This window comes from Polypterus senegalus, chromosome 5, assembly GCF_016835505.1.
Source record: "Polypterus senegalus isolate Bchr_013 chromosome 5, ASM1683550v1, whole genome shotgun sequence".
Taxonomy (NCBI): domain Eukaryota; kingdom Metazoa; phylum Chordata; class Cladistia; order Polypteriformes; family Polypteridae; genus Polypterus; species Polypterus senegalus.
In genome coordinates this window covers 33,649,443-33,675,928 of record NC_053158.1, presented here as the reverse complement: position 1 = coordinate 33,675,928, position 26,486 = coordinate 33,649,443, and the positions used below count along the sequence as shown (strand labels likewise).

Here is a 26,486-nt window from a genome sequence, read left to right as displayed (position 1 = left end):
TGCCAATTGTTGCAGCTGGGTTTACCCTGGAAGCATTTTAGGGCAGAAACTAGGCCTGAGGAGAATGGAGTAACAGTGATATGGCAAGTGGGCCAGTCATCTTACCTGGTACACAGGGAGTGACCTCTGATTAGTTTAATCCTAGAAGGTTTTAAGGATTATTATTTTGTCCCTATTATTGTGTATCATATTCCCTAAATACTGTATGCTTCTGTTTATAGAAATTCGTTACCTTTAATCCTTTGTATTTATGTACATTTGCCCTGCTTGACTTAAATTTGGATGCATTGGTCAGTCAACCATAATAAATGCACACATCAATCTTTTTGCTAACTCAATAGATTGTGGGAGACCTGAAGGAACCAATGAACTTGCACAAACTAACATTTTTAAGGTACAGTAGCCTGGTGCAACAGCCTGGGTCACGTGGGAGCAGGGGGCTGAGTGAGAGCCAGCCTGATGTCCCACACAATAAAGGGGGAGTCCTCCCTTTATTTCTCAATGAGAAGGGACAGCGCCTTTGTAACCCCAAGGTGTCAGATTAGTAACTGACTGGCCGCACTTAGCCGTGATAGCTTAGAGCTGATTCTTAAACTGAGACACTAAGTATTAACTTAAATATGTGACAAGAACAATAATGAAGGCACAATTAAACGACCGAAAAATCACTTTAAACCTAAAACTGCATAGTATGAATGTTTTTACCTCTGCTTATTGTCCAAAGTTTAATTTTAGCAATTTCTGCCAGTGCGTAGCAAGAAGACCTATTGAACATTTGATGATAATAGTTGACAGATTTTTATTATATCATCTGTTGTCTGTAGCACTTCACGAATATATTCTGCCTGCAGTGTGTCTTTTGGAGCCTGCTCAGCGTGTTCTTATTGCTTAATCAAAATAGTCAAGCTGCTTTTAGAAAATGTAGTCTGAAAAGAAACACATTCCAGAGTCACTGCATTGAAAAAAAGTTGCAATGTGAGTTTGAGCTCAAGCTAAGTTTTGCTTTAAACTTTTCTGTACAGCCACTGAGGTTTATTCAGGAAAACCCATAAACCCTGTTACTAGCCTCACTGCTTATAAAAGTCCTTTTTGTTTGGAATTTCCTTTTGCAAATTTAGTGTGTCCATTTCTAAGTCAGCAGATGGGCAGCATCAAGTGCAACACAGGGGTCATCCTGGACAGGGCACAGTTTTACATTTCCATGCATTTACTTATTTGTCTTTTGCCTTTACACAAGGCGACTTGCAATATTTGGGATTTATTTGGTTGCATTTCAGTTGTTTTTCTAATTGGAGCACATGCAGCTGTCACACAGTGTCAGTAGTGGGGTTTGAACCCACAACCTTTCAAATCCCTAACCACTATGCTATCCTCTGCCACACAATAAAGTCTGTTGCAGGGCATACTCCTTCTTTGTGGGTCAGTTAACCTAACATGAGAGGGGAAATGTGGGAGGAAACAGCAATACACAGAAAAAAGAAGGTCCAAGCTTCATACAGACAGTGGCCATGCCAGAAATCAAAGCCGTTGAGCGGTGAGGCAGCAGCACTAATCGGTGTGACAGCGTGCCGCCTTGTGTTGTAGTGTGGGATGTCATTATTTTGCCATTCATCAGCACAAAAAAACTCTTTAATGTCAATATGTGAGCAAAATTCATTCATTCAGTCATTTATTGATTTTGTCAACATGCTTATTCCAATGCAGGGTTGCAGCGGGCCGGGGCCTTTTCTGGGAAAATAAGACACAGGACTTGAACCAACCTTAGAAAGAGTGCTGGTCCACTGCACAACAAATTTCAGAAATCAAATATTATAAAATCAGGACATTGGCAGAAGCAGGTTTTTTCATCTTCTTTGCTGATGCATATTATCAAGGGCAACAGAAACCTTGGGTTGTTAATTATAGTGAGTAATTCACATTAGATACATTAATGATTTCTTTAAAATTCCCCTTATTCCCTCCTGCCTTTTTCCATTTTGAATTGAGGTTTCCTCAATTAAGTGTCATTTAAACAGCACATAATCGGTAGAACCATTTTGACTAGTTGTGCTGTAACAGGAAAAGATAAATAAAAGAAGCTGAAGCAGAGGCGAGTCAGCAGTAGAGAAGAGTAAAGAATCAAAGGCTAAGAAACAAATAAAAATCAAGCCAAATGTTTTGGACAGATACACAATTTTCCTTGATTTCACCACTCTCCTCCTCCTCCTCCTCCGTTTAAAATGACAAGTTTTTTTTTCCGGATATACTTTATTAATCCCCAAGGGGAAACTGTCTTTTCGCATGACCTTTGGGGGTCAGGTTGCAGGGTCAGCCATTGTACACTCTTAAAAATAAAGGTGACAATGTGGTTCTTCAGAGTGATGCCACAGGGGAACCATTTTTGGTTCCCAAAAGAGGCATCCACATGAAGGTTCCAGAAAGAAACTTCATTTATTTATAGCTGTAACAAGCGCCATACCATGAATAACTACAATTACATGGTAACAGATTTATGAAATACCAGTGGTTCCTGATTTTACAAGGACTCTTGCTGCATACAGTGGTGCTTGAAATTTTGTGAACCCTTTAGAATTTTCTATATTTCTGCATAAATATGACCTAAAACATCATCAGATTTTCACTCAAGTCCTAAAAGTAGATAAAGAGAAACCAGTTAAACAAATGAGACAAAAATATTATACTTGGTCATTTATTTATTAAGGAAAATGATCAAATATTACATATTTGTGAATGGCAAAAGTATGTGAACCTTTGCTTTCAGTATCTGGTGTGACCCCCCTTTGCAGCGATAACTGCAACTAAACGTTTCCGGTAACTTTTGCTCATTCCTGCAGACCGGCTTGGAGGAATTTTAGCCCATTCCTCCATACAAAACAGCTTCAACTCTGAGATGTTGGTGGGTTTCCTCACATGAACTGCTCGCTTCAGGTCCTTCCACAACATTTCGATTGGATTAAGGTCAGGATTTTGACTTGGCCATTCCAAAACATTAACTTTATTCTTCTTTAAGCATTCTTTGGTAGAATGACTTGTGTGCTTAGGGTAGTTGTCTTGCTGCATGGCCCACGTTCTCTTGAGATTCAGTTCATGGACAGATGTCCTGACATTTTCCTTTAAAATTCTATGATATAATTCAGAATTCATTGTTCCATCAATGAAGGCAAGCCGTCCAGGCCCAGATGCAGCAAAACAGGCCCAAACCATGATACTACCACCACCATGTTTCACAGATGAGATAAGGTTCTTATGCTGGAATGCAGTGTTTTCCTTTCTCCAAACAGAACGCTTTTCATTTAAACCAAAAAGTTCTATTTTGGTCTCATCCGTCCACAAAACATTCTTCCAATAGCCTTCTGGTTTGTCCACGTGATCTTTAGCAAACTGCAGACGAGCAGCAATGTTTTTTTTGGAGAGCAGTGGCTTTCTCCTTGCAACCCTGGCATGCACACCATTGTTGTTCAGTGTTCTCCTGATGGTGGACTCATGAACATGAACATTAGCCAATGTGAGAGAGGCCTTCAGTTGCTTAGAAGTTAACCTGGGGTCCTTTGTGACCTCGCCGACTATTACACGCCTTGCTCTTGGAGTGATCTTTGTTGGTTGACCACTCCTGTGGAGGGTAACAATGGTCTTGAATTTCCTCCATTTGTACACAATCTGTCTGACTGTGGATTGGTGGAGTCCAAACTCTTTAGAGATGGTTTTGTAACCTTTTCCAGCCTGATGAGCATCAACAACTCTTTTTCTGAGGTCCTCAGCAATCTCTTTTGTTCGTGCCATGATACACTTCCACAAACGTGTTGTGAAGAGCAGATTTTGATAGATCCCTGTTCTTTAAATAACACAGGGTGCCCACTCACACCAGATTGTCATCCCATTGAATGAAAACACCTGACTCGAATTTCACCTTCAAACTAACTGATCATCCTAGAGGTTCACATACTTTTGCCACTCACAAATATGTAATATTTGATCATTTTCCTCAATAAATAAATGACCAAGTATAATATTTTTGTCTCATTTGTTTAACTGGTTTCTCTTTATCTACTTTAGGACTTGAGTGAAAAATCTGATGATAGTTTAGGTCATATTTATGCAGAAATATAGAAAATTCTAAAGGGTTCACAAACTTTCAAGCACCACTGTACGTCTAGTGACACTGGCTAAGTCCAAATCTTCTGAATCTGTTAGTGTCCCGCACCCCACCCTACATTCAAGATTTTCGGCTTTTTCTACATACTAGGGTGTTTTTCAAAGCACAAAGAACCAAGTGCACATGCAAAGAACCCTTCCCAAGAATGAAATGGCACTTGATCAGGCAATGGAGCTACGAGGAACCACACAACATAGTAATGAAATATATAGTGCTATTACAAAACCAGTATTTTTAAGAGTGTACAGCGCCCCGGAACATATTTCAGGTTAACGGCCTTGCTCAATGGACCTATGGTGTGGGATCCCTACTGGTAGTAATGAGATTTGAACCAGTAAGCTTCCAGATACCAGCATAGATCCTTAATTAAAGAGCTCAGAATCAATTCAGAGCGTAATCAAACAATTCAGATGTGAGTAAAGTTCACACTGTGGGCTTTAAGTTAAGGGCTTTTGCTTACATTTCAGTCACTGCATGTAGAAATGACATTTCAGGACATCATAATGTGTGTGTTTCATTGCTTCATAAGATACTTCGGCTTGCTTCTTCCCTTTGGAGTCTACTGTTGCCGTTGTTCAACTTCAGGAGAAGAGCTGTGCCGATGAATGTTAAAGTTGCAATTATAAGGCAGAAAAACAAGAATAAAACCATTAGAGACATTGGCAGAACCTTAGGATGACCTAAATCAACTGTCTGGAATATCGCTAAGAAGTGAAAAGATCACACTGATGAGTTCAGTAATCGCAAAGGGACTGGTAGGCCAAGGAAGACCTCCATTGCTGATGACAGACATATCCTCACTATAGTAAAGAAAAAGTGGCCAACACCTGTTCACCAGATCAGAAACAGTCTTCAGGAGGCAGATGTGGATGTGTCAGAAGTGACTGTCTGCAGAAGACTTCATGAACAGAAATACAGAGGCCACAATACAAGATGCAAACCAAAAACAGGATGGCCAGCTTACGGCGTGTGAAAAAATACTTAAAAGAGTCTGCAGAATTCTGGAAAAAGGTTCTTGTAGACAGACAAGACAAAGATGAACCTCTTTGGCAAGTGCAAAGTGTGGAGATGAAAAGGAACTGCTCAAGATCCAAAGTAGACCGCCACATCTGTTAAACAAAGTGGGGGTGTTACGGCTTTGGCATGTTTGGCTGCCACAGATACTGGCACACTTCTCTTCATTGATGATGGAACTGCTGATGGCAGTCACACAATGAATTTTGAGGTGAATAGAAACTTCTCATCTACTCAAGTTCCAGTAAATGCCTCCTAACTCATTGGACAGCGCTTTATCCTACAACAAGATAATGACACCAGACATACTGCTAAGGCAACACAGGAATTTATCAAAGCTAAAAAATGAAAAAATTCTTGAATGGCCAAGCCAGTCACCTGATTTAAATCCAATTGAACAGGCCTTCATTATGCTGAAGAGAAAACTTATGGGGACAAGCCCCTCGAAACAAACAGGATGTGTAGATGGCTGCATTAAGAGGCTTGGCAGAACATCACCAGAGAAGATATTCAGCATTTGGTAAGGTCTATGAATCGCAGACTTCAAGCAGCAACTGCTTTAATATACTGTACCTACCATTGGTATTTCTCAAACATTATGGTGCCCATTAAGGTTTTTCTGTAAAATGAAATTCACACTGTAAAAATTTCACCAGTCATTAAGTCATCAAAAGCTGGCAGAAACACAGACCAATGTACAGTTTGACTCAGTAAAAAAAAACAATTAGTAACGAACATGTTGGGCCATTTCAATTCATACATTGAAAAGAATTTAATGTTTATTGAAGTTTTGACTGTTTGTCTGGTGGAGAAGAAAACTTTGTGGTGTATGGTGTGCTACACGTTTGTCAGTTTATCGAAAACAAGCCACCTTAAATCCGCTTCCATAACCTCAAAAACCTTCCGCACTTGGAGGAAAAATAAGTTTGGTAACTCTGTTTAAGTTATTTTCTCATGCTGTACAAAGGACTGTGGATTATCAGGAGCAATATGGTAAAAGGGCTGTGTTACTTTATGCAAATATAGTGACTGTATGCAAATTTAGAAATCGGTGTCAAGAAAAATAACTTTGTAGTTCTTTATATAGTATACTTTATATAGCCATGAAATAAACTTACTATACATTGGGTGCACATTAATTGAATGCAATATTGAAAAAAGCGCTAAGCCAGTACATATGATCATTTTAAGTTAAATGAATGTAAGGTAGCTGTTTAAATTTTCAGAATATATATTCTTGGTGCCCATGAGACAGTGGATTAGAGCAAACTGGACACAGTCAACAAACTGCAGCGTTTCTTTAAATGGCTTGGTGCAATGAAATGGGAGTATAAGACGATTTCCTTTCTGACTTCATTATCTAATTTCTTTTTCAGAGAAGAAGAATTTATTTTTTAAGGGTTAACGATGTAAAAAATGTTATATTGGTCTGTATGCTTCATTCCACTGCTTCAGTGTTACTGAAACAGCGCTTTACTGTTTTACATTTCACAGTTGTTTACCTTCATTATTTATTAATAATAATAATTAACAGCTGTACACAGTAAAATTAACGGCCATTTTTTACAGTGATAGCATTGTAGCTTTTGAGAGATTCCACTGTGTTTGGGATCCCAGGTCTCATCAGCCCCCCACCAAATGCCATTCCATCCAAGAGTAACAGAGCCAGTAAGCAGGATGTGGACACTTCATTTTCATAAGCTTGCCTTCTCATTGTTCTCTTTTTGCAATTCAGTAGACAACTTTTGTAAAGATAACTGACAAAAACATAATGAGTATCACATTTCTATGAACAGCTACAAGTCAAGCTAATGAAGTGCGTCTCTTCAACCCAGCATTAAGGAGTTGGCTTCACCCAGTTTTTGAACTCTGCGCAGTAGACTGGGGTAAATGTTTACATCAGAAGAGTTGAAAATGTAACGTTGAATGGCAAACCTAAAAACTTGCAGGGCTGGCATTCATGCTGCCATTGTGAAAGAGTCAGACGCTTTGAAATGGAGCTGTAATTGAATGCAACAGGCAAGGCAAACGGAACATCTTTGGGGATTGACATTAGGATAATTAGGCCATTCGTCTCTTTGGATTATTTCTTCTAATATCTAAAGCCTGCTTAGCTAACATACGTCTGTATTTACTTGTTGGCATCTATGATTCTGTGACACACAAATGATATTTTAGTTCTTAGACTGAAGGAATGTGTTTCTAGTTGTAAGTCATTGGTGCATCCAAAATAATGGTTAAATGGCAGCATTTCTTGGAAGGTGGTGTACTTTGGCTGAAACGTGTTCTTGTATTTCCTTACCATAGGTGGCCAACATTGCTGCTGGCTACCTATCTGAAAATCATCAGCCTGTGGTGGAACCTGCTGCCTGATTCCACTCCATGTTTACCAACATATAAAAAACACGGCATGAAGAATTTTGGCTTTCCTTTAAAATGATAGGGCAGTTTTGGAATTGACTGCATATTTATACTGAAAGGAGGTTCATTTGTCGTGAGGATGAATTGCAGGGGTCTGCTCACTAGAAGTCCTGCCATTCACTTTCAGACCCATTTAATCCAATGACAGGTTGCCGGGGAGTCCTCAGCTGCTAATGCGTAACATGCAGAGGGGGGTTCATGCGGCAAATCGTACTTATTCCAGCTAGCACAGTCTTGCAACAGACTAGCTGCTTGTGGTTTCCTCTGTGAATGAATGGAAATACTGTATGCACTCAGGCGAGAACTACTCTCAAATGAAGAAGTAATTTCTAGATTATGGTATCCAGCTGTGGCTGAGGATATTTCAAATCTGTGGGCGGAGAACATCATTTTTAGTTTTATGTGGAAAAGTAATGTTCAAAACAATATAAAAGAAATAGTTTCATATGTTAAATTGTTTCGACTGGTAATCCAGATTCATTATATAGTATATTAACAACATGTTATTCTGCAGATCTTGTGTTCTAAAAAAAAAAAAAAGGTTCTTATTGGCTATCAGGGAAGTGATGCCTTTTCTTTGCAGTGTTAAATTCTCTGCTGCTATTTTCAGCAGAGTGTTCATGCCAATGCAGAGAGCCCCCTCTATTAAGTGACCTGAATCGAGATCTACCACAAGGGGGTGCACTCATTAGTAAAGTGGCTCACTCTGTTGAAGACAGTCCCTGCATAGTGACCTGGGTAGAGTACACCAAGGTGGGCGTTAGTCATTACATATTTAGTCAGTAGTCCCAGCACGTGCGGGTTTAGGGAGTACGTCCTAATGGGAGCTGCAGAGAGCACATTACTCAAGCACTGGGACCCTCCTGTTATTGGTAAGAACAAACCGCACATGAATATATCTGTACCTTTAAATGAAAATCCGAGCTGAAAGCTTAAATTAAGCCAGTAGCTGAGGTTTAAACTTCTGCCCACAGACAAGAGTCAAGCTCAGAATTTATGGATGACCACTAGTTTGAAGGAAAGAGAAGCAGTGTAGATTCAGTGAGAGGGAAACACATCATCTCTGCAGGGTTTGTATGCAGGGTTGGCAGGTTTCTAAAAAAATTATACCGCAATGTCACTTTAAAAATAGCGAATTTGCCCCAAAAAATAGCCCAATGCATGAGGAAGACAAAATGACACACCACATAGCTAGTGGCGGTATCAGATTGAGAGGGTTAGGTACATACAATCAAAGCCAGTGTTATGTGTCCTTTCTGAGATATTTTTAAGTTACAGAAGGAGTATATACCATCACACAATGGAGGAGTGTGCCCTTATTTTACAACGGTAAGGAACATATATAAGTGCAAATAGCCAAAGGAGTGCCAAATGGATGTAAAACATGGTAAATATTAATTTATGAAGGGTTGCAAATAGCCCAAAATACTGTACTTTGTTTTAAAAAGTAGCGCAAAAAACTACAATCTGCGAATTTTCACCAGCAACTATCAATAATAGCCCAAATGGGCTAAAAAACCATGGACCTGGTAACACTGTTTTTAAGGTTAAAATATTGGGCAGTCAAAAAGAAATCAGGCCAAGTGTCCAAGGATCTTGTACCACTAGAAGACTGACAGGTGTTTTCTTCGTTGTCCTATTCTGTGTTAACTTCTCTTGTTCCCTTCACTCAGTGTGATATTAATTTGTAAGTAAATGTCTTTAGTTAAGAACGCTGACCACACCAGTTATTCAAAATGGGTGTCTGGTGGGAAGCCACGCCCTGTGAGAATACGTGAAAACAGCTGACTGTTTTGAATTACGTGATTTCAATTAGCAATAAGGGAAACTGCCCTGTAGTTCAGTACTCCATTGAAATGGAACCAGAAGGCACATTTTCCTCATTATGAGCGGGACTGGAATGGCTCCCCCATGTCTTGAACACTCCTAATTAGTTTGACATTATTTGTTCAGCTGATTGTTTTATGTTAAGTAAATTAGAAATAAGCACCACTGCTACCATATTTTTTTAATCAAAGCATTGGCAGGTTAGACGACCTGTTGAGGGTCACCCTATGAGTGAGTGGAGGGGACTTCATTGTGATTTACTATTCTGTACAATTTTTAATGCTCATTTTAATAATCTTTTGTAAAATTCAATATACGGTATATAAAGGGAGCAAATATCTGGGCATTTATTTTTGTGTATCAGGCTAACTGGTGATTCAAAATTGATCCCATGTTGTGACGATTCTGTAAGTTGCCAAATTTGTTTACACTTGTTTGAGACTTGAGGCTTTTTATTTTTTTCCAACAGTTTATACCCATTATATTTTTGAGGCACTCAATCAATTGTTATTTTTATTTTTATAAGAAAACTTGTTTTTGTGTGCATCACCATTTTGTTTTCCTTTGTTGCCACGATTTTGCGTTCCTGCTGTCATGAAGGCCATTCCTGTGCAGGACTTACACATGAGAGTGTGAATGGTGGATATTACTGGTGGAAAAAAACTGATATAGGAGAATATTGCAGTATGTTTTGTTATGATGCATCACTTAATCCAAGGACAAGTATTCAAGTATGAGAGTTTTTTATTTTTGCATCTTATGCATCATGAATGGGTATGGAAGTCTGCACCAAAGGTAATAGTTGCATTGTGCCTCTGTCAGAGTGTCGATCAATACATTTATTGATAATTGTTTAGCTAAAAGCATTGCTCCTACTTTCTAACAAATATCACACCACATATATTTGCACTACTGTTGAGATTCCTATACTAAATGTTCCGTTCATACCAAAGTTTGTTTATTTTTTCATTTTTCAGAATGTTACTGTAAGAAAATCACTAAAAGGATAAGTTTGTTTTTTTTAAAAGTCAACATTATTTCTTCACAGTTGTGATATACATTACTTTATGGGAATTGTGTGAAGCAATTATTTTAAATTTAAAATTTTACCGTGACTGTTATTGTGGTTTAAAATTGCCCCAGTCCAAACATGAAAACTGTTACGAACTTGAGAGTTTCCAAGCATGAAAGTGCTTGAGGATCCCTTAGAGGGGGAAACTGTCAATCCTGGCTAGTCACACAAAAAAATGCATAAATTCAAATATTTATTTTGCAAAATGGTCAGTAACACAAAAATAAGCATGGAAGAGAACAAGAGATAAAGACACATATGGCAATGCCTTCAAAATAGATAATCCCAAAAGCGAACACAGTCCCAAAACAAAATCCAGAGGCAAAGTCATAAAACAGAGTACAGGTTGAAAAACCCAGGTAGTCACAAAAGCACAGAGTAAACACGAGAGGAAACCCGCCACACCATGAGTGTGTTCAAAATAAGTGGCCAGGGAGTGTGCGTGCACATATGACATAGCATACTGTATTATTTTTGGGAAGTAAATTTTTTTGTAAGGTTCAGCCATTTTAACAGATATCCAGGTGTGCTCTTCATCTCATTGCCTGTCTTTCTATGTGGGCCATTGTTTTCTGTAGATTGTTTCCTGAATGTGGCATTTGGCGTTGTCCTTTTGAGAGCAATTTGAAGGCTTAAAGTAAAATGTTCTTTGGGATTTAGACAAATAAGTTATCAATTTTCTAATAGGAATATGCCTAACTATGAAGTAGAGAGCAATGTCATGCATTTTCAACTTTGCACATCCGTCTGGTTTCATGCCATCTTACTTCTTTATTTAAATAAAAATATGAACAGTAAACAAGCGAACAGGAATGTATCTGTAATAAAATTTTAAAAACACCCATAAAGGTTGAGGAACACTGGATTATGTGACACTTGTAACGTGAGAATTTTTTTCTTTTTTCCACGGATGTTTAGGTGGATTGGCGATTCTAAATTGGCCCTAGTGTGTGCTTGGTGTGTGGGTGTGTTTGTTGTGTGTCCTGTGGTGGGTTGGCACCCTGCCCAGGATTGGTTCCTGCCTTGTGCCCTGTGTTGGCTGGGATTGGCTCCAGCAGACCCCCGTGACCCTGTATTCGGATTCAGCGGGTTAGAAAATGGATGGATGGATGTTTTGTACGAAATGGGTGATCGTCAAGCTCAATTATATGATTAACTATTTTCTCTTGTTCTGCATGTAAAAAAGAGATTTAAAAATTCTCTCTACCATCACTATAAAGCACATGGGGTAAGTAACATTTAAACAAAGTATCATTTTTGGGCAGAGCATTTTCCTTTAACAACCATTAAAAAAAGACAACTTAGAAAAGGTTATATTTATTAATTACCACAAGGATTAGCATATGTTAATGCACAATTTGTGACAAAGTTCATTCCGTTTTCACTTGAAATGCCCCAAAATGAGCTATGTTTAGCGTGCTTCATTTTCAAAGAATTTATTCTGCTTCAGCAGTCTGAAATGTCTGTTGAAGTGAGCATATCTCATAGTGAGTCTTAACATAGACAATCCCTGATAGATTTTTGCCAGAAGGGTGGACTTGTGGACATTTGTTTTTATTATAGAACTGTTTCTGCTCAGTCATATTCTTTGGTTCTGTCGTGAACAGGTCTCTTGAGGTAATTTAACAGTATCTTGACCTGGTTAAAGTCAAAGTTCTGACTTGGCCACTTCGAAAGGTGGGCTTTGTATTTTTAGAGCTAGTAGATTTACTTAGTAGTTTAGGGTCATTGTCCTGCTGCATCATTTGCTCCTCAATGATGACAAACTTTCAAGGCCCCGAGGCAGTACAGCAGCACCAAAGTATGTCACTCCCTCCGCCTTATGTTATCATTGGGATGATGTTTTCATGCTAATATGCACTGCACTCTTTGCATCATACACACAGAAGAATATTCTTCCTGTACAATTCAGCCTTCGTTTCATCAGTCCACAAACTTCAGGTGTTAAGTGATGCTTTTGTTTTAGAGAGAAGTGGCTTCATGCTTGGTGTCCTGCAATGTCTTGTACATGGTAGGAAAGGGAAGTTAACCTGTTCCAATAATTCCTTCAAGCCTTTAGCTGTTACTCTAGCGTTCTTTTACACCTCATTGAGCATTCTGAATTGTGCCTTTCAAGCCTTAGGTATGCGTCTACTTTAAAGAAGAAAAGGCCACAATACTAAATTATCTTCATTTATGCGCAGTTTGTCTAACTGTGGACTAATGAGTATCTACTCTCTTTGAAATGAATTTGTGATCCTTTGCAGCTTCATGTTTGTAGATCTTCTGAGATCTATTTTTTGCAAGGCATGCCTCTTGTAAATAATAAACTCAGACTGTATATTTTTTATAGGTCAAGGAATCTCTAAACCACTCCTCCAATCTCGTTTCATTGGTTGGACTCCAGGTTTGCTAATTCCTGATTCCAGTTGCAGGATAAGTTTGGTATTTTTCAAGTCAAAGTTATTTTTTCACAAATATTCTATATAGGTATTTGCCATGAAAAATTGTGTTCTAAAGTTAAGTGCTTTATTTAAATAAAAAAAAAAAAATCTTGCCCACACTGGTGCTTTATATTGTAGTCTATGGGGCATGGGGGGAAAAGCTTAAAAACTTACCAAATATGTCAATTTGGCATGCCAAGACCGTTTTCAATTATCGATCTGCATTGTGCGATTACATATACATTGTAAAATAATTTATACATGTAATTTTTGAACAAAAAAACACCAATATTATGAGAGTCAGCTATTGAAAAAGAAGAACAGCTGTACATGGTAGCTCAGCATTTAGTATTCTAGCATAACAAACATTTACCCACCTGAGTAATGGTGTCCTCTCAAAAGACCAAATCACAGTAAACTTTTTGTCTCATGTGGTTGGTTTTGTTTTAATTTATTTCTGTATTTATGTGAGAACTCACATAAGCAAATAGAAAATGTATCCTTATCTCAAGAAAAATAGTACCAGGAATATGCGATGAAATGATTATTTCCAGATCCCTTTTGCTGTCACAAACATGTGGGAAATACGGAACATACAGATCAATACTCGACAGCTGCTTTGGCTTGAAAAATGGAGGCATTTGGTAAGTTTTTAAGGTTTTCCCCAATGCTCCATACCATGCATTGTAAAGCAGCAGTGTGGGCAAGATATCTTTTTGCGTAATTTTTGAACACAATTTTGAGTGTCAAATTCATATATATCATCTTTTATCTTTTGCTGAAGTTATCAGCCTAGGGGTTCACATGCTTTCTCCAACCCTACAATGTGAATGTTTAAAGGATGAATTCAATATGTAGAAGCACAATACAATCATTTTTACATTAATAGCTAGTTAAACCAGACTGTGTTTATTCATTATTTTAACTTAGATTTGGATTTTGATATTCTTTGTTAAACCCAGAAGGAAAACTGTCTTTTTCACCTGACCTTTGGGACTCTGAGTGCAGGGTCAGCAATTGTACAGCACCTCTGGAGTGATTTTAAGGTTAAGGGCCTTCCTCAAGGGTGCATCAGAGTAGGACCCCCTTTCTGGCAGTAACAGAATTTGATTCAGCACAGATCCTTAACCACAGCTCCATCACTCTGAAAATTAGATGACTTTTTAAGACAATTTTTTTTATAGAAATTGTGTTATTTTTCTAAGGGTTCACATACTTTTTCTTACCACTGTTGTCACTGGTAGGTCCAAAGGGCACAAAGCCACACTTTTCTTTGGAGTTGGAGTTTAGCATAGCACAGGCCTCGTTCATTGTTTCCTGAGATGGAAACTTTTTTTGTTGTAGGCAGCAATGTATGCAGGAGAGAATGCAACAGATCAAACGAGGGAGCCTGCTACCAGCGATGCATTAATAATTAAATTTATGTGCTGGTATTGATCTGACTTAAAAATGAACTCATGTATTTATTTCATTTAATGTTATATTACAGAAATATTTTGGAGAATATGCTACAGATCTTTAATTAAATGTCTTGCAATGTAGAACAAAGTGAAATCAGAATCTGTGATCAGAGAAAATGAGGTAGGGGGAATAGAGACAAAAAGAAAGTTTAAAGATCTGTAATACTATGAAAGCAGCCTCTTTTTCCATTATCATCGACGATCCTCGATTGTTACATAAAGTCTACACATCTTTCTCTTCACTGTGTGGACAAGCTATTTGGTGATATTTATATGTTATTGTATTGATGGTCAGTAGCCTGTGGGAAACATCTCAAGGTACTCAACGACCATAAACTTGAAAGTGAACTTGTCATACCTTTAATTGTGCCAGTTGTATTTGCTAAGAACAAATAAAAGTTTAAATGTAATAAGTTAAAATTCTTGTTGAAAGATGTTTTTGTTATGCCCTGATGCGTAAAGACAATACAAGAACATAACAATTCTGATGTGCACAGGCAGTTTAACCAGTAGAGTCCATTAGTCCTTATTCACCTAACTCTAGCAAAACATCATCCAGTCGCATTTTGAATGTTCCTAAAGTACTGCTACCAATGACCCTGGTTGTAATTTTTTAGGGATATCTGTATCTGTCTGCAAGAAGAGAAATTGTCTGTCATCCACATAAAATTAACCCTTAGCAGAAATTAGGCCTAATTAACGAGAAAGTATTGTCTATTTCAAAGACTTGCACTATAGTATCAAGTTATCGAATTATAGTTACAATCTCAAATGAAAAAAAAATCTAAGAAAAATAACTAAATGTAATAACCACATTTATTATTAGTGAATCTATTATAATAATAGCTGAGAAAGTATTTGTATGCTTCACAAAACCAAAAGTAATAACCAAAATGCAACACATCCAACACAACAAAGCAGCCCATTTCATGAAGGCCTCATTAGGTTATATGAGTCCTCTTTGGAAAGACCCAGGCCCAGCGAATCAACAAGTTGGCTAAAAAAGCAGGCTTAGTTAGGGGAAGCACTCATTTGACCCCCTGGAGACAGTAATGGAGGAGAGACTGAAGACATGCATATGTTCACGTGCAGCTTTAAGGTCCTTTTAAACCAATATTGGTCTTCACACACCACAGGAACAGGACATCAATGGAAGTCTTCAGTCTGCCAAAGAGTTTTGAGTATAGCTGTTCTTAAAAGCTTAAGGTACTCAAAGAAAGACAAATAAATGTAGCCATTGCACACTACTAAAATATGAATTGCAGTGGTCATATATTCAGTTTCATGATAAAAGGAGGTGACTTACATATATTTGACAAAGATAATTTCTAACCTACAAATTTTGCGTGAAAGTGATGTTTTTTGTGAAATTAAAAAGGAAAATGTAACCGAAATAGTAACATCAATGACTATATTAAGGCAGAAATAGGGAGATACACAATATATAAACTACTCTGCTTTACTTTGGTAAATATTTATAATCAAAATAAACACCCATTTCAAAAATAAAGAAGAAAAAAAACAAGCAATCCCAGTGAATCTAAGAAAATGTAAACTATAGGAACTTCTCCAAGCACTTTTAATATGGAGCAATTGAAGGCAGGAAATTGACCCTTACGCAGCTGCCATCTGTGCCCCATGTTGTTTTTAAAGACCTTATTTTAAATTAATGACTGGAATACACTGTACTAAATCCTTTTATAATTTTGAATAGTTTAATCTTGTCTTCTCTTAACCTCTGCTTAAGCTAATAAACTTTTCCACAATACTGTGTTTTAGCATTAGAATCAATAAAAAAAAGTGATCACAAATGTGTGCCAAAAAGAAAACAATAAAGCATCCTTTAAATTTTATATATGGAAGGCCATCAGATCACTCTTTACTTAATAAGGCGATACATTTTTGTTATTAGTAACGTATGCTTGTAATTTGCAGAATGATCATTCTTTTAGCCTTTGTCATTGTTAACAATGTTTTAAATCATCTGTTTGACTGAAACATTCAACTTTTTATTAAAATCTGCCATACTGGTATCTTTTTACAGGATGGTGTTGGAATTGATGAAAAGGTCTCCTTGAGGCAAGTTGCCGTAGTTGAAGACTTCTTTGACATAATTTATTCCATGCATGTGGAAAATGGAACAAATGGAGAAAAGACGAGGAAACACGCCGGACAAAAGAGAACATATAAGGCAGTAAGTAAACATGTAGAATCTGTCCTGCTGATGCTGTTAAGTATAAATATTGCATTTATTTCTTGGTCTTGTAAAATCACCACAAATTTTGTTATACTGATACAGTGTAAAATACTTGTAATAAATAATTTGCCATATTGAGCTATTACCAATAACTATAATTTTAAATACTTCTACAGTATATTACAATCATTTTGCCCAATCCATGCATCAATTCCAAGACATACTGTATGCGAATGAGGAGGCATTGTCATAATGTGTGGACATTAGTGTGGAAATGAGAATGACAATGAAAGAGGTATGAGAATTAGAGGCCGACAAACATTTTAAACAATTAAACAACGGCCAAGGGACCAATTAAAAGGGTGAAGTCATTAAAGTATATCCAAAAGCACGACAAAGCTAGCAGCAGCTTGCGACTTAGCTTGTGTCATTTCATACCCTAGGATTTGGCCATTTGCACACAATACATGCAAGTAGGCCTCTAACCGCAACTTTTAGTTTCAGTTGTATAGCCACATCAGTTTTTTGGACGTTACCTAAACTGTTGTTTTCCTTATTTAAAAACAAATTCCTGAACTTTGTATTTGATTTGGTGATTGAGTCTATTCATGTAGTGATTTTTTCGTGCAAAGTTTTTTGTAGATTGAAAGAACACTGATTGTAATTTGATGTGCACAGAAAAGATGTGTTTGTGTGAAGGATGAAGGGGATTGGTTTGATTGGTAGTGTGCTTATAAGGGGTTATTCAAGATTTGAACTTTATTTGAGGTGCAGTTAGATTATCCCTAACAAGATATTTTTTGCTTTTCCCTATTCCTGATATTTTATGTTTTTACTTTATTGTAATTTTCGCACAGACAGAACCCCTGCAAATGGAATTCTTCTGCCGAAAGGGTTGAGATGTAACTGTTGAAGCCTGGCATTGCACTGCATCACTGTTCAGTTTGAAATATGGGCATCTCTATGCACTCACTTCTGGAACTCACCTGGTGCAAAATAACATTATAAACATGTGCTGTAGAAAAGCACAAAATAAGCCCCTGGATCACCAAGGTTTTGGTAATCATGAGGGAATTAGCAAGAGCTCAGCGCGTAGGTGCTTAAAAGTAGCTTAATTAACAAGGTTGTCAAAAAGTAGCCTAATTAAGAAGGCCTTACTCATGCAAACCTGTGTGGCAGCATTAGTGCCTGCATACACAAGCTAGCTCCTAAGGAGCAAAAAACAAAAATGCAATTAAACAGAAATAGAAGGAACAGACAACACAGGCATAGCCATAACAAAAAACTCGGAGCACATACAGCTGAACATTCTTCAAAAAAGGGAAATGTATTACACAATTCTTGACACTCATCTAAAATTGCTTCACAAATAAGCAAAAGTCAGTATTGAAAAGTAATCCTCAAAACAACAACAACAACAACATTTATTTCTACAAATAATGTAGCTCAAAGTGGTTTACATGTTGAAGAAAAAGATAAATTATGCAAAGACAAAGTAAGAATTAGAACAAGACAACACTAATTAACATAGAATAAGAGTAAGGTCTGATGGCCAGGAAGGACAGAAAAAACAAAAAAAACTCCAGACGGCTGGAGAGAAAAAATAAAATCTACAGGGGTCCCAGCCCCCTCTTGACATTCTACCTGACATAAATGAAACAGTCTTCTTTGTATTTAGGGTTCTCTTGGAAGGACTTGATGATGATGGTCATGTAAACTTCTGTCTTTTAATCCATCAATGTAGGAACATCATGGTGCTTTGATTAGGTGGTGACGACGCAGATCGCCACCACAGAAGACCGGAAAAAGAAACAGTAGAGAGAGTAGGGTTTAGTACGGAAAAAGATATGAAGAGGTGACAATCTTAGTCAAGTCCCCAACTTCATCTGTATCACATAGACATGCCCATTTGCATCCACTAATGGATGGTAATCCTGGTACTCCCCTGTTTCAGTGGGCATAATCATTTTTTGCTAGAGTAGTATTTATTAAAGCTGTTTTTAACTCACCAATAATTTGAGCTTGAGAGTTCCCAAGCACCTAAGTCCCAGACAGTTCATAAAATGCCACTAGAGGGGGAAAACTGTCAAAATACCCAGGTAGTAACACACAGGATCATGTAGAATCTTTATAAATACAAAGGTTTATTAATAGAAAATGTACTGTAGTACAAAAATCAGCTGCAAGTAGCACAAAGTCAAAAAGAAGTTGCAATTTAAGGTGAGCACAATACCAAGAACTCACAACTCCCAAGTGTATTTAGATGAATTGCAAGGGACCATGGGTTGCCTTTTAAGGGCTGAGGGCAGTCCCTTACAGTGAAGGGCAGGTGTCCCCGCCTCAAGAGGAATCCAACTATAAAACACAAGGAGCATAAAACAGGGAATATAGCAAATAGTAAACAAAAGTAACACTAACATAAATAAAAGACTCAAAAACGAACAAAAAACACATAAAACAAGAATTTGAACTCCAGCCAGTTAAGGAACCTGATCCCAATTTCAGTTGGAATTCTCTGGTTTTGGTTCTAAACCTTTCATGAAAACCAAGTATTGCTGCTGATTTTATTTAGTTATTCATGGCTAATAGACGTTTAGGCACAAACACTGAAGTCAGCACTAGTGAAACAAATGGGCAAAGTTTCATAACCAGCTATTGCACCATAACCTGGCAAAACTAGACATTGTACGTTTTTTTTGCTGAGATTTTAGACAAATAATTAACATAACCTAGGACTATTAAATAAAGAGATTGTTTGATATTTTATCATTCCTAGTCAGTATATTACAGTGTTTGGTCAATGTTGCATGCCTAACAATTTCATAACAGAGGATGGATAAATGGATGAAGAGTTGTGCTGGTTATTGCTGGCTTTAAGTGGAAAACAAAGGAGAAGGTGGTGTGTCAGTCCGTTAACCAAAAGTGGTGAAGGGATGGAGAATATAATTGTCTTGTAAGTGGGTGACGTACATGATGAAGAGATGCACTACAGATGTTTCTGCAAGTCTTCCGAGCACTTTGATGATCTGTTGCATCATATTCAGACCCTTGTACCTCCTTCTGAAACACAAACATAAAAACACAGTGGACATCACAGTGTCGCAATGCGTCATATATTAACCAGGGTTACCACACACGCACGCACCAACTAGTGAGCAATAAAGTGTAATTGTGCAGGAAGTAGGTAAAGCAAGCAAGAAAAACAATAATGTTAGCTGTAAAGCAACATTATTTTGTTTCCTCCACATAATGGGGTAGAAAGTCAATTCTTGATCCGCACGATCTACGTCGCCCATCGTGCAATTGTAGTTGATCACAGCACAAGGCTTTGTAACCTGCTTTTTGCCTTTTGCCTGTGCAGTGACTGTAGCTGCATTATATACAATGCTAATAAGACAACCATCTTTCTTGGCCTTCCATTTCAGCACAATCACTTTACTATTTTGCCAAGCTACTAGCACACCTCGCTGTCATTTAGCTTTGCCAAAGTCTTCAGGCATACCACGACGTTTAGGACACACTGTTCCATATGTGTCAGTCTTTCTTTGCAACAAGATGTCAAATAGCTCTGGCGAAGTATAAAAATTGTCCATGGTTACACAGTAATTTTGATCCAGCAGAGCATCTATCAAAGTCAGCATCGATGAATGTACTGATTGTATTTCGAATAAAAAATTGTCCCTTTTTCGCTGTACAGAACCAAATGCATCCCATTAAATCTAAGGACATAAAACTTTATGCCAAATCTTGCTCTTTTTGACGTGATGTATTGTATCCATGACAGTCTGCCCTTATAAGCCATGAGACTTTCATAGAAGCTGACATCACAGTCTGGAATGTAAACGCTCTGAAATTTTGCTACAATGGCCTGGTATATTTCCGAAATTTTCTTCAATTTGGGTGCTGGATGGGTAATCTCATCAAAGTCTTCATTGTTGTAAAGTACAGATATTTCATAATTAGTGAAAACTTACACTCAGACATAATTTCTCCAAAGAACGGCAGCGCTGACAGCACTTTTACAGCCCGAGTGATCTGACGCATCTGTACCGTTGCCTAACTGACACTCGGAACTAATTCTTTTAGCACAATTTTCACAGCCTGAGTAATGTTCTTGTCTAACGCTAAGGAGGCTTCATAGTGAGAAAGCACAGTAACAAATGACTGTATACTATGCCAGTCAGTCTGAAAGATGTAGAAAATGCTGATGTAGTGCCGAGTCATTTCATGAAATGTACGTCATAGAAACAAAAATGTTCATTGATGCAGCAGGTAACTCTTTTCAACTAACAGGGCTTACTACATCTGACAAAATGACGTAAAATATTCAGCTGCTTGTTGATCACATTTCATGGACTGAATGTTCCAACAATTCTCCTGCCACAGATTTTCGATGTTTTAGCATTAAGGTTTGGACATTAACCTTTCAAAATCAGAGGGCCACACACCATTATACACAGATCTCACCTCATGAAGTGATGCTCACTATTAAGTGATAAGGCTTCTAACAGGCAATAACCTTCCTCTCTGGTACACTGGAGGTTGTGAAACGGCTCCTTAATGTAAGCCCAAACATTGTACAGTGTACATGTGCTTTTTCTGTCCTAAGCCCCATCTTTACTAACACGAGAACCTGTTTAATAGTTCAAGAGTGACAAAGTTTAACATAGCCATGTACAGAGATCACTGGCTGTGGTCAACTAAAGGTGTACAACACTGGAAAGGACAAATTGCATTTCAGAATAACCCTGGAGGTCAAACGGATGATGCTTTTGACAGAGGAGCCAATTGGTAGGGTCTAAATTAAACATAAAAGCAAAATTTGAGAATGCAATATTAATGCAGTATGTCAGTTCATTTTTGAAAATATGTTTTATGTATTCATATTGGTCCATGCATCAACATAACATAATTATTTAAAAATCATCAATTTTTTTTAAATATTCTCTTCCAAGGTGCTAATTGTGTTTATATTGTGGTAGAAGAGTACTCTGCACTCATGTACAACAAAACTTTATATAAAAAACGTTGCTGTAAAAATTTACAGGTAACCCTCTACTCCGTTTTTAAAGCTGGGGGTCCAAAAATTGAACCTGGACTACCAGGTTTGCAAGGCTGGTAGCTCAGCAGACTACCATATGCATTTATAATTTGTCCACCACTGACGTATATTTAGATGTGACACTTAACCTTTTCTATTTGATAGATAGATAGATAGATAGATAGATAGATAGATAGATAGATAGATAGATAGATAGATAGATACTTTATTAATCCCAAGGGGAAATTCACATACTCCAGCAGCAGCATACTTGATAAAGAACAATATTAAATTAAAGAGTGATAACAGACAGACAATAATTTTGAATAATGTTAACGTTTCCCCCCCCCCCAGGTGGAACTGAAGAGTCACATAGTGTGGGGGAGGAACGATCTCCTCAGTCTGTCAGTGGAGCAGGACGGTGACAGCAGTCTGTCGCCGAAGCTGCTCCTCTGTCTGGAGGTGTTTAGAATGTGAGGGAATAACAGAATCTTGAGATAAAATTATATGAACATATGAGCTCCAGATAGTCTTCTCAGTACACATACAGGTAAATTAAATATAAAAATAAATATTAAAAATAACAGCAAATCAAGGAACAGTTGAAGCAGTGGTAGCGCTATTACCTTGCAGTAAGGAGATGATGGGTGCACATTCCGGGTCCTCCGTACATGGAGCATTTTGAGAAGTGGGAAAAGCGATATATAAATGTAAATGATTATTATTACTTACAGAGTTAGAGAGACTTTACATTAATACTGCTGTGGGCTGGCGCCTAGCCCAGGGTTTGTTTCCTGCCTTGCACCCTGTGTTGGCTGGGATTGGCTCCAGCAGACCCCCGTGACCCTGTAGTTAGGATACAGCGGGTTGGATAATAGAAAGCATAACTCAAATCTTGCACCACATGAACAAAAATTGTTAGAAGATAGATCGAATACGATATAGCATAATAATCACAAACCAGCTTAATCCAATTTAGGGTCACAACGGCCTATCGTGGAACCTCTTCGCTCAAGGCAGACTGCAACCCTTAACAGGGTGCCAGTCCATTACAGGACCCAATCAGACACACACCCCACCAGTCATACATGGGCAATTACAAGTTAAACGAACCTGTGCATCTTTAGGTGAGGGGAAGGAAATCTGGAATATCCAGAGGAACACCCACATAGGCAATGACCGGTTATGTGAATCAGCTCAGGACACTGGACCCTTTGGGCAGGAGTTCTACCCACTGCACCACCATGCTGCCCAGAAGGGGATGATTAAATGTTCATGATTTTTCAACCAGTGTTCTGTAGCATGATGTAGTTTAACATGGGGCAGCTAGGAGTTTATGCTAATGCCATTTGAAATTTCACTGCCTCTGACACTTTCCAGATGATGAATATGACATTGATGAATATGCACAGTCGGTACTTGATCAAATATCAGTTATTCTTATCCAGCTACTGAGTAGTTTTTGTTTTAAGTGGGTCTACTTAATATATAAGTGAATGTGAAAAAAATACCTTTCTGTCCCACTTGAAGACTAACATTTCTTGGCTGTGTAATAACAACCTTCAAAAATGCTGAGGATGAGGACAAGGTTGCTTTCTGCAAACTTATCAGCGACTGCCAAGGAACAGTAAGTGTTATTGAACTGTCTAACTCCCGCAATTCATTACTCAAGGTTAAATTAGCTTGTATCACATACTCTTCTGTCAGAAAGAAGACTAAAATGGAGACTGAACCCAAAATAATGATAACCTGCAAGTAAAAAAGAGATCAATTTAGTATGGTCAGGGTAATTAACAACTTTGCATTGCTCGTCTGAGTAAGTACGGACGTGCGTGTGATTGTGCCTTGTGATGGACAGGTGCCCCCTATCCAGGGTTAGTTGCCGCCGGGTGGACAGCACTGCCAAGATTAGATCCAACCCATGTAAACCTGAATTGGTTTAAGCAGGGATAACTGTAAATGAATGTATTGGCTAAAAATAAAAGGGTGGGGAGAAGGGATCACATTCCTAAATTACAAGCCATGTTTTGCAGTTAAAGAATAATGCTGCATTTCATTTAAAATGGAAAGTCACAATTGCCTAGTCTTTAGTCAGAATTTTCAGCTGGAATGCCCCCCTTAAATCAGATTTGCATGTCAGGGCTGGTCTGTCAAGTCCAAGTTTCTCCGATTTCAGATCACAATGTCAATAAAATATGGTGACATACAATGCAAATTTAAGTGAAAGCTGTAGTGTTAGCACTTCTGTCCATTTTGTTTAATTAAATCAGTCATACATACAGTACTGGCCAACTTCTACAGTGTTTGGATACGCAAAATACCACATAATGGGTTGTTATCAAGTGCTGTTTATATCAATGGAGCGCAGCCAACAAAGGTTTTCCTGGATGCGTCCATATTGGTTTTCCAAATATTTTATTGGAATGTGATCAACTCAGGTGTAATGTCATTCCCTGTTCAAATATCCGACATCTGAGGTAAGTGGAACGCAGAATTAGTTTGGTATTTTTCAAGTTAAAGTTATTTTTTCACAGTCATGGTATATTTTAATTAGCCACATAAAGTTGCATTCTAATGTGAAGCATTTTGTATAAGTTTTATGGGGATGAAGAGTACCAGGGTCCATAGGGGAGTGAAAAAGCCTTAAAACTCACTAAATATACCACTTTGAAGCAGCCAAGGTTTCAGTTTAAGAAAACATACCCTTTGCATTTATGAAGCATCCTTGTGATAATGAAAGGAAACTAGAATTCATTATTTTATCACAGATTCTTGAAACTGTTTTACTTGAGGAAAGGATACATTTCCTATTTGCTTGTCTCCTCATGGCTGCCGTCATAGGTGGAGTTTAAACTTAAATGAGGACGTTGATCAGCACAAAATCATACCTTTGACTCGAGCTGTTAAGAGCAATTTTGTCTTTTAAGAACATGGCCCAAAAATGCTCACAAAATCAAAATGTGTATTGTTTCTATCAAGTTCATTTGGTAGTCACAATACCTTAAAGTTACAGCTTTAAGCTCTTAGGTTGGATATAAACTGTTGACTGGACGATTTACTGAAAGTGGACCTGTGAGTTTGTGGTGTTTGTTTGCTGAGTCATTTCACTGCAGTTGCAAGTGAAGTGGAATGAAATGTAGAGCCATAGAAGTTTAACAACAGAAATGTTGGTTACTAGCAAACTGAATACTGTATAGAGGAGCTGCTCTGGCATAGGGCGGCATGGTTGGACAATTGTTGCTGGTGCTGCTTCACAGAACATTGTGTGTCTGTTTGTTGTCTGTGTGGAGTTTGTATGTTCTTCCAGATGTAGCATAGTGTTCTCTCCAATGCATTGTGAAAGATTGAGGGCATCACTGAGGCCCAAACCCTGGGCACAACTACCACAGACACAGTCAATTCTTATTCTTTCCTGTACCTTACAGGCACTTCTAGAATCTTCTCTATAACATAGCACAGCTCACAATAAAGGTTTTTCCTCCTCCTCTAACCTGCTCCTCTTCCTCCAAGCAAATCTTGTCCTCTGCCTCCTAACTCTGACTTACTTGGATGAGTTTGAGCAGTTTCTTTTTTTTTATCTGTGACTCAGGAACACTTCCATTGCCAGGGCCTAGCCCGCTGGAAGAATTTCAGGGTCAAACAGAAGTTTCTAGAAGCAGGGATGAATAATTCTGGCATCTCCCTCTGGTGGCCCCAACGGAACTCAAAAGGGCTGCTAAACGGAACTACAGGTCCCAGCATGCCTTGAGGGCATACCATCTAGCATATGGGGGATAAGGGATCCAAACCTTGTTGTCTTCCCCAGTCCTTCCATTAAATTGGCTTCCTTGATGGAAATCCCATCTGTCCTTATTCCTTTTCTTATGGCATCCCTGACGGGTAAGGAATCGTCCTCCATCCCCTTTGGGACGCCTGTCTTCCACTATGGTGCTCATAGCATATACAAAGCCATAAACATCCCAGGTTAGATCATGAATGGGATTGTTCATGGGTGCATGTGTATCAGTTGTAAGTGTGGTGGGCTGGCACCCAGTTCTTGCCTTTCACGCAGTGTAGAGCTGGTTTTCTGTTTAAATAGCCATATCTCACAAATAGCTTGCTTACTTTTGTTTATTCCTTTCTAACGCGATTTGGATATACTGTTTTAAACTCACAACTTGAAAAAAGTACATATTTTTGTTTAAACCTTTTTAATATTTGGAACCTATTTTTCTTCAGTCCAATTGTAAACTGCAGAAATAGTCAAGTTATTTTTAAATTTATAAAGAATACTTCACTTCTTCAGAACACAATTGTATGTGGCAAAATAGTAAATACCATTAGTGTGAATTAATAACTTTTGACTTATTTCAGTTGAGGATTGCAGAAGGCTGGGGCCTACACCAGCTGCATGAAGTGCAAGGTAAGGACCAACCCTGGCCAGTGCCAGAGCAGCACAGAGCCCACTTTTGTGCACATCCATGCAGTGCCAGTTTAGAGTTGCCAGTTAACATGACCTGCACATCTTTGCGAAACAGACAATGTGCCAGCTCTTTGTGGACAAAAACTGGATGTGGGATTCAAATGTAGGGTACTGGAGCCATGAGGATGCAGTGTTGGACACTGACCTGCAGTGATGTCCATTTCTCATTTAATTATTCTGTAATATATATTCATTTAGCATTCATTTACTTAATATAGTTTGTTCCTATTCTCATGCTGCTACTTCAGAAATTGCTACCTGTGCATATTTAGCTTTTCTAAAAAATGAAGAAAATGCTTTGTGGTCTGGGCTGCATAAGTACCCCTTAATCATCTACTTTTTTCTCTTTCCTATTTACTTGTAAAGATTTTATTCAGTAAGCCACTTTATGATAACACACACAGCTGTAAAATGTA

At 38.0% G+C, this 26,486-nt stretch overlaps 1 protein-coding gene across 3 annotated transcripts in view; it reads left to right on the top strand.

Moving 5' to 3' along the window:
• LOC120530198 (nucleolar protein 4-like) overlaps positions 1–26,486 on the top strand; it is a 432,135-nt gene that overhangs the window by 135,179 nt on the left and 270,470 nt on the right. For all 3 annotated transcript variants that reach the window (XM_039754462.1, XM_039754461.1, XM_039754463.1), the window contains exon 2: positions 16,415–16,564. In XM_039754462.1, the coding sequence (XP_039610396.1) occupies positions 16,415–16,564 (150 nt within the window). The remainder of the gene's footprint in view (positions 1–16,414; positions 16,565–26,486) is intronic.